This window comes from Dendrobates tinctorius, unplaced genomic scaffold, assembly GCF_039654945.1.
Source record: "Dendrobates tinctorius isolate UK_male_01 unplaced genomic scaffold, ASM3965494v1 ptg000073l, whole genome shotgun sequence".
Taxonomy (NCBI): domain Eukaryota; kingdom Metazoa; phylum Chordata; class Amphibia; order Anura; family Dendrobatidae; genus Dendrobates; species Dendrobates tinctorius.
The window spans coordinates 19126722-19144149 of NW_027361741.1; the positions used below are offsets into that span (position 1 = coordinate 19126722).

The 17428-nt window shown below is 45.9% G+C and overlaps 1 protein-coding gene across 1 annotated transcript; it reads right to left on the reverse strand.

Annotated features, from left to right (window-relative positions):
* Positions 1-15877: 15877 nt before the first annotated feature.
* On the reverse strand, positions 15878-16819 carry LOC141096294 (olfactory receptor 6N1-like). The gene has a single exon (XM_073582834.1). It carries the CDS (start codon positions 16817-16819, stop codon positions 15878-15880), a length of 942 nt encoding a protein of 313 aa, XP_073438935.1.
* Between the last annotated feature and the right edge of the window lie 609 nt (positions 16820-17428).

The window sequence follows — 17428 nt, forward strand, 5'->3', positions numbered from 1 at the left end:
CACTTTTGGCAGACACCCACAGACAGAAGGAAGTGGCAAGCTTAGGAAGCTGACAGTTCATTGAAGTATGTGGCCAGGTGACCTGAATCTCCCAACCTGGGTGCTCCAAACGTCCCCATAGGTTCAGTGATGGGCAGTGGATCAAATTTACATTCCTCCAGTTGGAGACATGGTGCCTTGCTGCTGTTCTGTTAAGTCTTTCTGGAAACAGAGGCAGATCCCCCTTTTATAGTTCACAGCTCTTATTTAAGAAAGTTTCCACAGGATTGAGGGTAGGTGGCAGGAGCTCATCTCTCATTGCAGTGAGTTCATATAATTTGTCCTTTAATGTTTGCATGACAAAAAGCTGCATGAACTTACAATGTCCAAATATTGATTGTTCACTTTATCCCCCAATAATAGCAGAACAATCAACTGTAGGAGCTGATATAATAGTTAGCAGCCCTTCAACAATTCAACAAACGTCAATTAAAGAGTCAACGTTCAGGCACATATGAAAAATGGCTTATCTTCACCTACTATGAAATATGTCTAGCGTAATTAAGAATATATGCTATGTCATCACAGTGTCCAAGACTGGAAATTAGTTATATGGTTCTGAATCGTATTGTTGCAGATGCAACCAGATGGACTTTTGAAAGTTACATCCATATGAATAGGACAGTGCCAGAAATATCTACAAGAAATCTATTGTATGTGACTATACCTTAAACAGGTGTCAAAATGTTTTGGCACTTGTTCCAGAGCCAGCATACGAGTCTTGCTTTTTTGACATATTAGATAGTAGGTGCATAAGAGTATTTTCCCACTGGGACAATTGCACATGGGTGAGGTGCCAGCTGCAGCGATAATCATACAGTCTTGCTGTTGTGGCACAAATTCTGCCATCCTCTGGTAAGCCAGTAACCACATGATTTTGAATGTTTAAACACTTCTTGACATGTGCATAAAAAATCAGATACCTTTGTATGAAGCAGGATCACAAATTTGTTATACAACATCAGTCATCTTTACAGCAATGTGAGACAGTGACTGTCATTGCTGTAAATGGCCGGTATATATCGCAGATGAGAAGGTCTTCTTCGTTGTAAGCCAAAATATTGCCCTGGGACCTGTAGTTCCACGAGCCTTGTAGTTGTTTATATTAGGGGGGCTTACAGGGTTAACCGGAGAGCTGGGCGGGACTTGCTAACCACACACACCTCCCACCTATGGGGTGGTTTCAGCTACATAATGTGACCATGGTTTTGGTCACATGTTCTAAGTTGTAAGGTCCTGTATGAGGTCAGGCCTCTGTGTTGGAGGGTCCTGTGAGATGACTGGACTCCTGAATAGCACAAGGAAAGACCGTGGACCGGGATGGTCGATGTGTTTGAAGGTCCCATGAGAAGACTGGATTCCTAAAGAGCACAGGGCGAGACCATGTGTGTGCAGAGTCTGTGACAGCACTGCGTTGGGGAAGCTACCGACCTTCTGAGGGTCTGGAACTGTTGGGAGTGCCTTGGTCGCAAGGACAGTGATCCCAGTAAGACAGCTTCCCTAGGAGAGAGGACTGACAAGGAGTCGACGTGTGGAGCAGGAGCTCCTGTAAGGTAACTCCAGACAAGGGGGTTATGGTAACGGCAGATAGGTAACTACTATTAGAACAAAACTGTAGTGCCTATTCTGCTTTGTGGACAGTAGGAATTCCGGCGTGTTTAGCGACTGTGATGTAAAGCCGTGTTCTGGGAATTACTATGGACTGGGTAATGTGTAATATGGCCTACAGAGGTTTATGCTGTGTAAAATAAACCAAGTAGACTATTTTGTGAGAAAACGTGCCTGTGTGCTTTCATCCCGTTGCCAAGCGAATGTCCCCCAACACATGCAATAAGCGCTGCACTACAGCAGTTATCAGATTACTGCAGTTTAACCTATTAACACATTAAATGTTGCTGTTATCTGTGGAACATCCTCTTATGACATAGGGTATACCTTTCCAATATAATAATAGTGAAAGACTATTATATTATATTTTTATTGATATCCCTGTCTCTGAGCTGTTGCTACGGACAAACATATCTCGTTGAACACATTCTGGCTTCATATTTTTGAACCCTCCCTTCTGTTATTTTGTTTCATAAGTGGATTCACATTTTTTGTTTATTTGTTTGATTTCATTATGATTTATCATTATGTCTCGTCATTCTCCACCACTAGATCACCAGGGTTAACGTGTTCCGTGATGCTACAGCCAGTCCAATTTTTGACAAGGGTGTCTATGATGCCTATAAAATATTTTTAACAATCTTACTCCCCCCAGGGGGATATGTTTGTCAGCCCATGCACTTAGTGTATGGGCATTACAAGTCTAGGAGACCCGCTCCTTTAAAATGGGCCTAGTTTTTAATGAGGCCTTCCTGAACGTCTCATCATCCACCACCACAAGATCACCAGAGTTAACGTGTTCCATGCTGCTGCCAGTCCAATTTTTGGCAAGGGTGTCTATGATGCCCATAAAATATTTTTAACAATTTTACTCCCACAGGGGGGAATATTTGTCAGCTCATGCTGTTAGGGTTGCGGATCACACTAAATACAAAATATAAGGATGTGCGATCGCAACAAGGGGTCCACTGTGCAGAGATGGAAAACTGCTGCTCAGTAATGGCAGAGCACTAACTGAAATCCGGCGGGGTAACCACTGACCCAGTGTGTACAGGGATGAACTCTGTTACCTCACAGAGCCAAAGAAATAAATGCCAGAGTCTGTTAACTTCACAGGACCGGGCAGAAGGAGCGCTGCTAAACGGTCACAGGACTCTGCCCCAGAGACAAGGGATAGAGTCCCTCTAGACAATCAGTGCTCGACACTGTGACTGCGGTGCTAGCAAGCGATACAATGCAGGCAAGCGTGCAAGTGTGCACAGTGCCGCTCAGGTGGATGCCACTAATCGCCCAGGGTTGGGCCAGATAAGTGCACATGTTTGCGCATGGTGCTGCACAGGCGGTGACTGTTACTTGCTGTGGTACGATATTGCCCTGCAGTGTGCAACACCATCAGACGCTAGTGTGTGCAGAGTACTGGTGCACAGTGGCATATAGATAATGCCACTGCTAGGCGCTGACTCTAAACCCTACAAACATGCATATCCAAGGGAGGGGCGTTATAATGAGTCAGTCATCAGTTTCATGCATCCGTCATCATTCACACAAATAGCAGAAAAAGTCTATACTAGCGCATGGCTGAGCGGCCATGCGAACCTTCTATAGCAGCGTCCTTCCCGGACCATCCTGATGGTTCAATCCAAGCTGCTTGAGGAACTGAGCATGTGACCTCTCACCTCCAATGAGAGGTCATCCCATGGGCATGCTCAGAAGGCTGCCAAAAGGACTTAGCCTCGGGAGCTGATCGCTGCTGGCTAGTGTGGATTGCTAAAGCTGAACCAGAGGTGGCAGCAGCAACCAACTTGACAGCACTAGCTTGAGCAAGACGCCGGGAACGTCGCCTTTGCTGAGCAGCCTCCTCTGTGGTCGGGACTGAATGGGAGACCGCAGAAGGCAAGGCTCGTGATTCCTCCTGTGCAGAGGCAGGAACCCGATGCCTAACATTACCCCCCTCCTAGGGCCCCCTCGCTACGCTCAAAGGCCGCAATGAGCAGGGGAGCACGAATATTCTCCACAGGATCACAGGTCCTATCTTCTGGGCCATGACCCTTCCAGTCCATCAGGTAATACCTTTTGCCATGCACCACCTTACACCTCATGATGGCGTTCACCTCGTACTCATCCGAGGACAAGCCTGATGTATTGGTAGATGACTCAGAAAACCGGGACATGGGAACAGGCTTAAGGTCGGACACGTGGAAGGTGTCGGTGATACCCAGGTGTGGAGGAAGGGCCAGACGGTAGACCACAGGGTTAACCTGCTCAAGGACCTAGAAGGGACCTATGAAGCGAGGTGCGAACTTAGTGGACTCAACTCGCAGCCTGATGTTACGAGCGGAGAGCCACAACAAGTCACTGGGAGCAAAGGTGGGAGCGGGCGTTGGTGTGTGTCAACGGAGGACCTCATTCTCTCCTTGGAGGACCTCATTCTCTCCTTGGAGGTCCAGATGGCATCCTGAGTGCGGTCCCAAATGTCACGTGCCTCCACCGCCCAGTTTGCCGCCCTAGAGTCGGTGGATGACATGGGCATGGGCACAGGAACATGTGGATGCTGGCCATAATTAAGGAGTAATGGGGTCTAACCGGTGAAGTCGGCCACAGCATTGTTCAAAGCGAACACCGCCCACGGCAGCAAGGATGCCCAGTCACCCTGCCTGGCCAAGACAAAATGTTGTAGATATGTGACCAGGGTCTGGTTGGCTCTCTATACCAACCCGTTCGTCTTGGGATGACAGGCCGAGGAGAGATTTAGCTCAATGCTGAGCAGGCTACAGAGCTCCCTCCAGAACCGAGACACAAACTGGGGACCCCGGTCTCTGACAATCTTGTCCGGTATGCTGTGCAGTCAGAAAACTTGCTTAATGAACAACGCTGCCAGGCCCCGCGCAGAAGGTAACTGGGAGAGAGGTACCAGGTGCACAATCTTGGAAGAATGGTCGGTGACAACCCAAATGACCGTGCTGCCACTGGACTTGGGCAGTCCCACCACAAAGTCCATACCGCCCATCTCCCAGGGCCTGTCTGCTACTGGCAGGGGTTAAAATAGCCCAGCAAGCCTCTGCCAATAAAACCTATTCTGGGCGCAAGAGACACACGCCAGAATATAGTCCCTGACGTCACGGGCCATATGCAGCCACCAGTACATCCTCGCCAGAAGCTCAGAGGTCCTTTTTGTCCCAAAATGTCCACCCACCCTGGACGAGTGAGCCCAAGAGAGAACCTATGGTTGCATATGGGCAGGGACAAATGTCTTGCCCGTAGGTACTGACTCAAGGGCGACCGGATCCACTGTCCTCAGGCTCTCGGATGGGACGATTGCTAGTGACACCAAATTCCTAATGAATCCCCTTGCCAGATTCTCCCTGATACACTGAGACATGGCCTCTATTTCTGGGAGAGATAGGGGATAGACTCGACCCTGGGGAGGCTCAGCATCAGGCAAGTGGTCAATAGGACAGTCGTAGGGACGGTGAGGCGGAAGGGTCTCCGCCACCTTCTTGGAGAACATGTCTGCATACTGTCAATAGTATTTAGGGAGCAAGAAGAGATCTGCAGGGACTTCAGTGGAGGCAACCTGAACGCACAACCTCTGACATCTACCCTCACAAGATTTACTGAGATTATCTGAGATTTCTCCCTGAGGACCTAGCTATATGGAGAGAGTGATGACGCAACCAGGGGACCACTAAGAGGACCTGGTCGACACTCTCTGGCATGACAAGAAGAGATAGCATCTCCTGATAGGAAGGAGACAGCGAGAGTATCAGCGGGGCAGTCTGATTGGTAATCTGAGAGGGTAGTGTCACTCCATTCACCACTCTGATAGTGACTGGCTGAGGTAGAAAAACCAGAGGAATTGTGTGCCGTTGGGCAAAGGCAGATGACATGAAAGTGTCCTCTGCCCTGGAATCCACACAAACCTCCACCGTCAGGGTGGAAGAGCCAAACTCAAGCATCCTCTCAAAGGACAGCTTGGAGGAAAACATTGCAGTATCTAGCAGGCCTCCTCCCACAGCCACTAGACACGAGCATTTTCCTAACCGCTGTGGGCACCTGTTTGCAGGGTGACCAGACTGCAGGCAAATGTGACAGACCGCAGGTGCTCGTGTGGACCGGGACCTGGATCCCACGTGAGAATACCCCATGGCCTCTTGGGGCTCGGACGCCCGATCTGAAGGTCCCGGAGGTTTAGCAAAACAGGGTGCCAACCTTAACCTCTGTCTACACTGGGACCGCTCCAACCTTTGCTCCAAAAAACAAAGGTCTATGTGGGTGGAGATGATGATAAGCTGTGGCGGGAATCTCCCTGGTGGCGAGGGCGTCCTTTACATGGTCAGCCAGACCTCTCCAGAACACCGGAACGATGGTCTTATCTGACCACTCCAGATCTGAAGCCAGCATCCAGAACTGGATGGCATAACGGCTGACCAGAGACGAGCCCTGCGATAATGCCAGCAGCTGGAGCGCGGTGTCATGGGAGACTCGCGGTCCCAAACAGACCTGCTTGAGTGCCCAAGAACTGCAAGGCACTCTGCACCACATGATCACCAAGCTCCCACAGCGGTGTGGCCCACTCCAGAGCCCTGCCCAACAAGAGGGAAATAACAAATCCCACTTTAGCCCGCTCGGAGGGGAATCATGCAACCAGCAGCTCCACCTGTATGGTACACTGGCTCATGAAACCCCTACAAGAAGCACTATTGCCCAAGAACTTCTTGGGCAATGGGAGGTGGGGCAAAGTCAGGGCAGAGATGGCAGGGGACACACAGGAGACAGCCTCCATGGCTGCCTGAACAGCGACCGCGGTAACATTCACAGCTGAGGCTGAGTGCTCGAGAGCCGCGAAACTGCCCTCCAGCTGCTAGATGTACCGCTGCTGTCGCTGTTCGTCTGCCATTACTAGTCAGACTCAGGCGCTAGTATAATGTTAGGGTTGCGGATCACACTAAATATAAAATATAAGGAAGTGTGATCGCAACCCAAGGTCGACAGTGCAGAGATGGAAAACTGCTGCTCAGTAATGGCGGAGCACTATCTGAACACCGGCGGGGTAACCACCGACCCGGTGTGTACAGGGATGAACTCTGTTACCTCACAGAGCCAAAGAAATAAATGCCAGAGCCTGTTAACTTCACCATACCCAGCAGAGGGAGCGCTGCTAAATGGTAACAGGACTCTGCCCCAGAGACAAGGGATAGTCTAGATGGACTCTATCAGCGATCGGAGCAGCAACTGCGGTGCCAGCAAGGGATACAATGCAGGCAAGCATGCAAGTGTGCACTGTGCACAGTGCCGCTCAGGTGGACGCCACTAATCACCCAGAATTGAGCCAAATAAGTGCACAGGTTTGCACACGGCGCTGCACAGGTGGTGACTGCCACTTGCCGCGGTACGATAGTGCCCTGCAGTGGGCGACATCATCGGATGCTAGTGTGTGCAGAGTACTGGTGCACAGTGGCACATAGACAATGCCACTACTAGGCGCTGACGCTAAACCCTAAACCCTACAAACATGCGTATCCAAGGGAGGGGTGTTATAATGAGTCAGTCACCAGTTTCATGCATCCATCATCATTCACACAAATAGCATAAAAAGTCTATGCTAGCGCATGGCCGATCGTCCATGCAAACCTTGTATAGCAGCGTCCTTCTGGGACCTTCCTGATGATCTAATCTGAGCTGCTTGAGGACCTGAGCATGTGACCTCTGACCTCCAATGAGAGGTTGTCCCACGGGCAAGCTCAGTAGGCTACAAAAATGACAGCCTCTGGAGCTGCTCGCTGCTGGCTAGTGCGGATTGCTAAAGCTGAACCAGAGATGGCAGCAGCAACCAACCTGACAGCACTAGCTTGAGCAAGACTCCGGGAATGACGCCTTTGCTGAGCAGCCTCCTCTGTGGTCGGGACTGAATGGGAGACCGTACAAGGCAAGACTTGGGATTACTCCTCTGCAGAGGCAGGAACCCGACACCTAACACATTCATTTAGTGTATGGGCATTACGAGTCTAGGAGATCCGCTCCTAGACTCGTAATGCCCATACACTAAATGAATGAGGTCCTCCTGAAAATCTCATCATCCACTGCCACTAGATCACCAGGATTAACGTGTTCCGTGATGCTACCGTCAGTCTAATTTTTGGCAAGGATGTCTATGATGCCCATAAAATATTTTTAATAGTTTTACTCCCCCAGGGGGAAATGTTTGTCAGCCCATGCACTTAGTGTATGGGCATTAGGAGTCTAGGAGACCCGCTCCTTTAAATTGGCCCTAGTTTTTAATGAGGCCTTCCTGAACGTCTCATCATCCACCGCCACTAGATCACCAGGGTTAATATGTTCCGTGCTGCTACAGCCAGTCCAATTTTTTCAAAGGGTGTCTATGATCCCAATAAAATATTTTTGTACCCCCCCGGGGAAATGTTTGTCAGCCCATACACTCAGTGTATGGGCAATATGAGTCTAGGAGTCCTGCTCCTTTGTAATGGGACTTTTTTTTAGGAGGCCCTCCTCCGTGTTTCTTCCAAGGGGGATTGGGGTGCTTGCAAATTTGGGTCAAGGCGGCCCTTGCATTCAATGCATAAGGAAACTGTATGGCAGGACCAACTGAAGATTGTGAAGTGGGTTTTCATGTGGTCTTCCAGTATCTGGGTTCAAAGGCATATTGGGGTGCATATGACTTGATAGCAGGGCAGTCCTTGCATTCAATGCAACATTTTTTCAGGAGGCCCTCCTGTACCTCCCGTGAAAGGGGTATTGGGGTGCCTTGTAATTCTTGGCATCCCAGCCACTCACTGCATAAGCAATAACAGACCCACTGTTTAATAATGGGTCTTTAAGAATATTAATGCCACCTGACTTTAAGAGTCCCTCCTTCAGAAATGAAACAAGATGTGTCTCCTTATGTATCAGACACCACATGGCCAGCTAGGGTTGTTAAATGTTACAATGACATTTCCCAGTTAACGCATTAGTATTGGTTGAAAGCAATGTCAAAGTTGAAAAACGCTTCAAAAACGCTGCGTGTGAACATAGCAAAAGTGGTGGAGGAGCATTTCGGTCTGGGGTTAAATATTTTGCCTTATATACAAGTCATTAACTTGGAAATGATGTACCTTAACATATTTACCAGCAAAATCCACTTTGGTTTCGTTTTGTGTGTTTTTTTGGTGCACCTATAAAAATGGTGTGAAACTCTGACAACATTGCTTACAGTTGTGACCTAGGAGTTAGAAATTCTTCCAGGGGCAATCCCCATGATGTTCCTTTGTCATTTGAGCAGTGTTTCCATCATTTTATGATGTTTTTAGACCATAAAAGGACCCCCGGGGGGTCACAGAAAAAATGCTCGTGTCTCCCATAGACTTATATTGGGCTCGTCGTTCTGTCCGAGTACCCGAGTATTCCAATTTGCTCAACCCGAGCAATGAGCACCCAAGCATTTTAGTGCTCGCCCATCACTAATAATAAAGCATTATCTCTCAGAATATGGTGACAAAAAAAACTATGTACTGACCTAAAGAATCATGCGTCTTATCACTTACATTGCACAAAAAATTATGTAAAAAAATAAAAACTATTCTTTTATTGCTGCTTATATGTTCATTCTGCCACCAGTCACTATATGGCTGGGGTCACACTTGCAAGAAACTCGCACGAGTCTCACGTCTCAATACTCGGAACTGCCGCGAGCACTCGGGACCGTAGTGTGCGGCTGCATGTATTTCTATGCAGCTGAGTGCTCCAGTCCAAGTGCTGGTGGCAGTGCCGGGCATTCAGACGCGAGTCTCATGTGAGTGTTCCTCGCAAGTGTGACCCCGGCCTAATGAGGGCAATTGAGCCACTTTAGACCCCACCTGAACTCATCAGGTGGTGTCCTATCATTTTAGTACTTGGAAATTCTCGCACGTGGAGCCCGCATCATTCCCTGCTCATGACATATGATTTAATCATGTTCCTCTAGCAGCTATGTGCATATTGGAGCTACGCCTGTGTCGGTTGAGTTGTAAAGTCCCACTGTCAATCGCTGATAGAGGCATTTAACATTTGCCGACAAAGGTGAGTGTCTTTCCATGATAAGATCTAACAAAATATAATATAAATTAATCAAATCGGTAAGCAATGTAGTGCAAAAAAAATCAAAACTCCAAATTTTGCTTTTTATTTGCTGGAACATTTCAGTCAAATCCAATAGGAGGCGATGAAAATATCGTAAATTGATATAAATACACTATCAAAACAGATCAAAACAAACAAAAAATGAAATTGAAAACTTTTAAGAGGCCTTCAGTAGAGTTGAGCGAAACAAAACAAAAAACGAGCATAGCGTGAAATTTTCCCCTACACCATATACAGCTGTACGTTTCTCATACAGTACCATATATCTGCTGTTTGTAATACGGTCAAATCCATACTAAGTGAGCGTCTGTGTGTGACTCTGGAAATAAATACGGAGATTTAAATTTTCCCCTACACCGTATACAGCTGTACACTCCTCATACAGTACCGTATATCTGCTGTTTGTATTACGGTCAAATACATACTGAGTGAGCATATGTGTGATTCTGGAAATAAATACGGAGATTTAAATTTTCCCCTACACCGTATACAGCTGTACGCTCCTCATACAGTACCGTATATCTGCTGTTTGTATTACGGTCAAATACATACTGAGTGAGCATCTGTGTGACTCTGGAAATAAATACGGAGATTTAAATTTTTCCCTACACCATATACATCTGTACGCTCCTCATACAGTACCATATATCTGCTGGTATTTTTGGTATATTTTCCCAAACATTAGGAACTATGGTGGAAGAGGCTGTGGATGTGGGCGGGGGGGGCCATCTGGTACTGATGGTGGTGGTGGTGCATCTGCTGGTAGTGTCAAAAGCACAATAGCACCTAAGGCCTCTTTCACACTTCAGTTTTTTGCATCAGTTATAATCCGCCAAAAAGGCGGACAAGCGGATCCGTTATCAACTGATGTGAACGGATGGGGAAGGATCCGTTTTCAGACGGATCCTGAAAATGAAGAAATTTAAAGGAATCGCTGGCCGGAGAGAGAGAGAGAGAGAGAGAGAGAGAGAGGGAGAGAGAGAATTTTTTTTATTTTTATTTTGTCCGGCACCCAGAAAGAATTTCGGGTTAAATGAGTGTCTGGAGGATCCGCCAGAGGAAAAAACGTTACAAGCTCCGTTTTGAAATCTTTGAGGATGGTGACGGACAGCAACTTTTGGCGGATCCTCACAAAAAAACGGATGCAACGGACAGCAATCCGTCACAATCCGCCATTAATGCAAGTCGATGGGAAAAAAACGGATCCTCAAAAAAAAATTGAGGATCCGTTTTTTTTCAAAACCTGGCGGATTGTGACTGATTGTAAAAAACGGAAGTGTGAAAGAGGCCTAAGGCAGGAGGTGTTGAGCCTGCATCATCGTCTGGCTCCAGAAGGCCTGGAAGGCTCCCTTTTCTGGGAGTAGGTAAACCGCTTTTAAAGCCGGAGCATCAGGAACAGGTTTTGGCTTACATTGCCGAAACAGCCTTCAGCTCTATCGCCTCCTCTTCTGAAGTTTCAAAAACTGCAAGCACTGAGTCATCAGTGCAGGCTCCTCGTCAGGAACAACACCTTTCCTTGTGTCCTTCACCCACACCAAAAGTGAAGGATGCGGCAGACCACACTTCAGATTACTCCCTGGAGCTCTTTTCACATACCATGCCTAAGTTATTAAGTGAAATCCTGAATTCCCCAGTCCAAGATGAATATGACATGGAGTGCACTGATGCACAGCAAGTGCTATATGATTCTGCTGGTACTTTCACCCAGAGCACTGCATTGCCCTTGCAGTCTACTGAGCCAGATTCTGACCCTGATGAAACTCAGGTGCCTCTTCCCGCATACTATACCACCTTACACGGTGACACAGAGGAAGGAATAGATGAAATTGAAGAGGAGGTGATGGATGACCCAGTTGTTGACCCAGATTGGCATCCATTGGGGAAGAGGGTGCCACTGGCAATAGCTCAGAAGAGGAGGATCCACAGCAGGCATCGACATCGCAGCTGCGGTTATCTGGCAGGCCCATACCAGTCCAAATATGTGTTAAAAAAACAAAAAGAGTTGCAGAACATTTTGGCCAGATGGTAAAATTAGCACAGCGTGCAAGCCCTGAAAATTTTTCCCATAGTAGGAAGAGTGCAGTGTGGCACTTTTTTGACCAAAATCCTATTGATGAGGCAAAGGTTATCTGTAAGAAATGTGGAAGGACCTTTAGCCAAGGGAAAAATCTCTGAAATTTGAGTTCCAGTTGCATGCTTAGACATGTAAACACCATGCACTTGTAAGCGTGGACGGACTACAAAACCTCAGGTAGCACATGTGCACCTGCTCCGACTGAAGGTTGCCAGCAACGCTACTTCGCTTCCCCCACTGTAAGCCCACCGGTTTGCACACCACCAGCAAGAAAAATTGAGGTGTCGTCGCAAGGCCAAAGCAGTCAGGGAATCACACTGTTTTTCCAACAAAAGACTGCATCTAGGCCATCGACATCACCATCACCAACCCCCTCTCAGTCCACCATGTCCACAGCTAGTTCCACCATATGCAGCTCTCAAGTCCATCTCACCCTAGCAGAGACTCTGAATAGGACAAGAAAGTACTCATTCTCTCATGCGTGTACACTGGCTTTGAACGCCTATATTGCCAAACTGATCTCATTAGAGATGATGCCCTTCCGATTGGTTGAAAGCGCAGAGTTCCGAGAGCTCAAGGCCTATGCTGTCCCATGCTATGACCTACCCAGTCAGCACTTCTTTTCTAGAAAATCCATCCCTGCCCTCCACCTGCACGTGAAGGACCGCATTGTCCATGCACTCAAACAATCAGTGAGTGGAAAGGTGCACCTCACAACATATTCATGGGCCAGTAGGCATGGCCAGGGCCATTATGTGTCCATCAATGCGCACTGGGTGAATGTGGTGGATGCAGGGTCCACAGGGGACAGCGGCAGTGGGACAGTGCTGCCTAGCCCTCGGTATAGGTAACAGTTGGCTGTAGGCGTTCGACCCTCCGCCTCCTCCTCCTCCAGAAGCGAAAGCTCCATCCGCAGCTGGCAGTGTTGCACACGAGGTGTCCCACTATTGAACAGATAGTGGTAAACATCAGCAGGCTTTGTCAAAGATGATGTCTTTGGGCAAAAACAGACACACCGCGGAGGTACTGGCCGACTTCTTGCAGCGACAAACTGAGTCATGGCTGGGCAGTCTACATCTTGAGCCAGGCAAGATAGTCAGTGATAATGGACATAATTTTGTGGTGGTCATAGCCCTGGCAAAACTCAGACACATACCTTGCCTGGCTCACAACTTGAACCTGGTGGTGCAGTGCTTCATAAATACTTATCCGGAGTTACCAGCCCTGCTCCATATGGTACGAAGACTGTGCTCGCACATCTGTCGCTCGCCTGTACACTCCAATCGTATGCAAAGGCTGCAGCAATCGCTCCACCTCTCCAAGCACCGCCTAATCATAGACGTTGCAACAAGACGGAACTCCACCATGCACATGGTTGAGAGGCTGTGCGAACAGAGGCAGGCTGTAATGCATTTGTGAGAGGATACATGGGCAGGCAGTTTGAGGGCAGACATGAAGTTGTCGGGTGTGCAGTGTTCAAAGCTGAAAGACCTCTGTAAAGTCCTTCAGTGTTTTGAGGAATGCACACGGCTGGTAAGCGCAGATGATGCCATCATAAGCATGAGCATCCCACTTATGCGTCTGCTCATTCAAACTTTGACACACATTAAGAATCAGGCGTCTGCAGAGGAGGAGGAGGGAAGCCTTGATGACAGTCATGCATTGTCTGCTCAGGGAACTGTCCTGGACGAGGTGGAGGAAGAATAGGAAGAGGAGGAGGAGGGGTATGATTATTTTGGGGAGGAGGATGCTTCTCAGGGGGCAAGAGAAATTGTTGCCTTGCCAAGGTCAGGTACAGGGTTTGTGCATGACTGGAGGGATGCGGATTTGGCAGAAAGTGCTCCTCCCCCCACCACTGGCAGTGCATCATTGACACCTGGAAAATTGGCCCACATGTGTGATTATCTCTTGCGGATCCTAAAAAGGGACCCCGCATTGCCAAAATTATGAAAGATGACGACTACTGATTGGCCAGCATCCTCAATCCACGCTATAAATGCAAATTACAGAGCATCATGCCACAGGAGAACCTAGAGCTAATATTGGTGAACAAACAAGCAACTCTGGTAAACCATTTGTTAGAGGCATTCCCAGCACATAGCAACGGTGCAGGGTCTACCATGAGCCATACTGGGCAACATGGAAGAGGTGTTCATGGTGCACACAGCCGAAGTGGTGCTGGAGACAGGGGTTTCATGACCATGTTGTGGACTGATTTCTCGCGTACCGTCACACGACTGGTAATACTGAATCGATTGCAACAGACAGGAGACAGCAGTTGTCAACTATGGTTCAAAATTACCTCTCCTCCCCTATCGAGGTTCTCCCTCACAGTTCATTCCCCTTTGACTACTGGACCTGTAAACTGGACACATGACCTGAATTGGCACAATATGCCTTACAGGAGCTCGCTTGCACTGCTGGTAGTGTGCTATCAGAAAGAGTCTTCAGTACTGCTGGATCAATCCTGACAGAAAGAAGGACCCGGCTGTCGACCCAAAATGTAGGTGATCTCACCTTCATTAAAATGAACCATGCCTGGGTTTCAAAGGATTTTGTACCACCTTCTCCTGATGACACATAGGTTGCCAGCAAAATGGCTCGCTTTGTCCTCCTCTTCCTCCGACTTCTCCAATTCCTCCATTTGCAGCTGCTGAACGTTCAGCCTACACCTCAACATATGCCAGTTTTTCCACCTCCCTAACTGGTCTGTACCCCCCCGCAACTGTAGCCAAATGACTCCCAGTTTTCAATGTGTTACTATTATTATAAAGTAAATTAAGGTTCACAAGCTTAAGTAATAAGAATTGATGTCGTTGCCATTGAAATGGGCACTGTCGTTGTGTTTACTGTCCTCCACTCACTGCCGACTTTTATTCCCCATTGACTTGCATTGGGGTCGGGTTTCGGTCGGAACTCCGACTTTTGCTGACAGTCGGCCGATTTCGTTCAACTCGACTTTTTGTTAAAGTCGGGTGGTCCGAAACCCGACTCGACCCTCCCGGAGGCAAAGTCGCTCATCTCTAGTCTTCAGCTTTTGTTTGTCTTGATCTGTCATTTGTTTCATGAATGATCGGCAAAATCTTAAGTAATACATAAGACTTGGTCGCTTAGTTTTATTTACACTGGTCTTTACGTTAAATGTTAGATATTTTTGTTTCATGATTGGTTCCATACCTTTGTATCATATCTACCTCCAAATGGTATTTTTAAAAATGTCACCATAGAGCAGAGAAAATAAACCGTCACACACACTATATCCCAAAATGAAAATGATATGGGTCTTGGAAAATGGTGACAAAAGCAAATGATTTTTCTTACTAATTTTTTTTTAGCATCTAACTAAAAAGAAAAAACCTATACAAGTTTTGTATCTGTGTATTCATATTGACCTGGAGAATGCTATTGCCAGGTTAGTTTTACCATACAGTGAACATGGTAAAAAAAACTATTGGGAAATTGCAATTTTTTAAAAAATTTCAGCGCACTTGGAATTTTTTCCCATTTTCCAGTGCACTGGATGTGGTTGAATGAATGGTGAAATTCAAAAGTACAACTCGTCCAGCAAAAAAACAAGCCCTCATACAGCAATGTTGACCAAAAAATAAAAAAGTTATAGTTCTTAGAAGAAGGTGTAGGAAAAAAAACAAAAAAGCAGAAAACGGCCATGGTGTGAAGAGATTAAAGTGCTCATACACCTTTGATAAAGTAACTTAGCTGCATGCTCATTCTACTGTACTTCAGTCATCTCTCCCAAGATCCTGTTGTACATGAATTTTCAACTAGGATGATCATTCAAGTATTGCTAATGGTGAGGGTGAAGTAAGCTGCTAATAGACTACTATGGCTGTGGACTAGCACAAAAACAAAATAATAAAATAATCAAGCCCTAACATTTACACATTTATCAGGTAAGATTTGAGAGGCACTCGTACATATTAAATGGTCAGCTTATTCTGCCAAAATTCTTTGCTTTAGTCTAATTTATTCAAATTTGTTTGGGTGTCCTCCTTTAGTCTCAGCTGTGATCTGACATTTTGCTCAGGCACTATGACGAATAAAATACGTACATTTTAATGACTTCATGGCTTCTCTAACATTTTTGTTTCTAAGGCTATAAATGATTGGATTTAAAAATGGGGTCACAATGGCATAAAATACTGAAAGATATTTATCAAATACAAACGAGTGTCTATGGTTTGGCCTCACATACATCGATATAACAGAGCCATAATAGAGAATAACTACAGTGAAGTGAGATCCACATGTAGAGAAAACCTTTTTGCGACCACTATGAGAAGGCATCTTTAATATAACTAAAATGATCTGGAAATAAGATAAAATGATAAAAAATAAACAACTGAACACAAGGATACACACAAGACTGAAAAAATAGACTTTTAGAAGTGATGTGTTAGTGCAAGAAAGATTAAAAATTGGGGAAGCATCACAGAAAAAATTGTCAATCTCATTTCTACCGCAAAAGGACAGTTGACTTAAAAAATATATAGGAATTAATGAACTTATAAAGCTAGAAAGCCATGACATCACTGCCAACTGATGGCAAAATCTTTTACTCATTATTGTTGAGTATCTCAAAGGGTTACAAATTGCCACATATCGATCATAAGCCATAACTGCCAATAAGTAATTTTCAATACCCCCTAAAACAAAAAAGAAATATAATTGTGTAATACAGGCAAAAACTGTTATTCTTTTGTCACCATATACCATATCTGTCAGCATTTTTGGCATAGTAACTGACGTGTAACCGATTTCCATAAAAGCAAAATTTCCAAGGAAGAAGTACATCGGACTCTTAAGCTTGGAGCTTTTCCAAATGACAGTGATGATTATTGTATTCCCAGTAATTGTTGATAAGTACATCATAAAAAAGAGGAGAAAGAAAAACTGTTGTAGATTTTGATCGAAGTTGAAGCCAATCAGATGAAATTCTTGAAATGTATAATTTTTAACTTTCATGTTGGTTAATTGTGATACAGTCTAAAAATTGTGTAAGCAATTACTTCCTGCAGTAGATGTTCTTGGTAATTGAAATACAACTTTTTAAAAATATTTTACAAACTGACATTGTTTATTTATCTCAAAACATAGACATTTTTCATAATTTCTTCTGTTTTACAGGATTTGTAATCTAAATCTTATGAAAAGTAATCAATATATGGTCATCAATGGTCAAATGCCAGGGATTTCAATGTTCCCTAGAAACTTATAAGAGTGGTTCCGCTGGTTTTGCCACCCAACCTTAGGCCATGTTCACAAGTTCAGTATTTGGTCACTATTTTACATCAGCAAAAATCATGAGTGGGTAAAGAATGCAAATGTGGTGACGTGATTCTACTGTATTATACTTTTCCTCTGATTGTTCCTCTCCTGGCTTTGGCTTACAAATACTGATGTAAAATACTGACCAAATACTGAGCGTGTGAACCTGCCCTTATTCAGCTTTGCTTTCTTGAATAGGTAATACTCCAGTGCCAGGCAAAGTATAACAGGTTATAAATAACTAAATTCTCAATAATTACTGTTAATAACAAAGCATAGTGTGAAAACTCTTTCTAAGGCTGGTTT

Coding starts and splice junctions, on each gene's coding strand:
- LOC141096294 (XM_073582834.1), bottom strand. CDS start 16,819: ATGAAAGTTAAAAATTATACATTTCAAGAATTTCATCTGATTGGCTTC.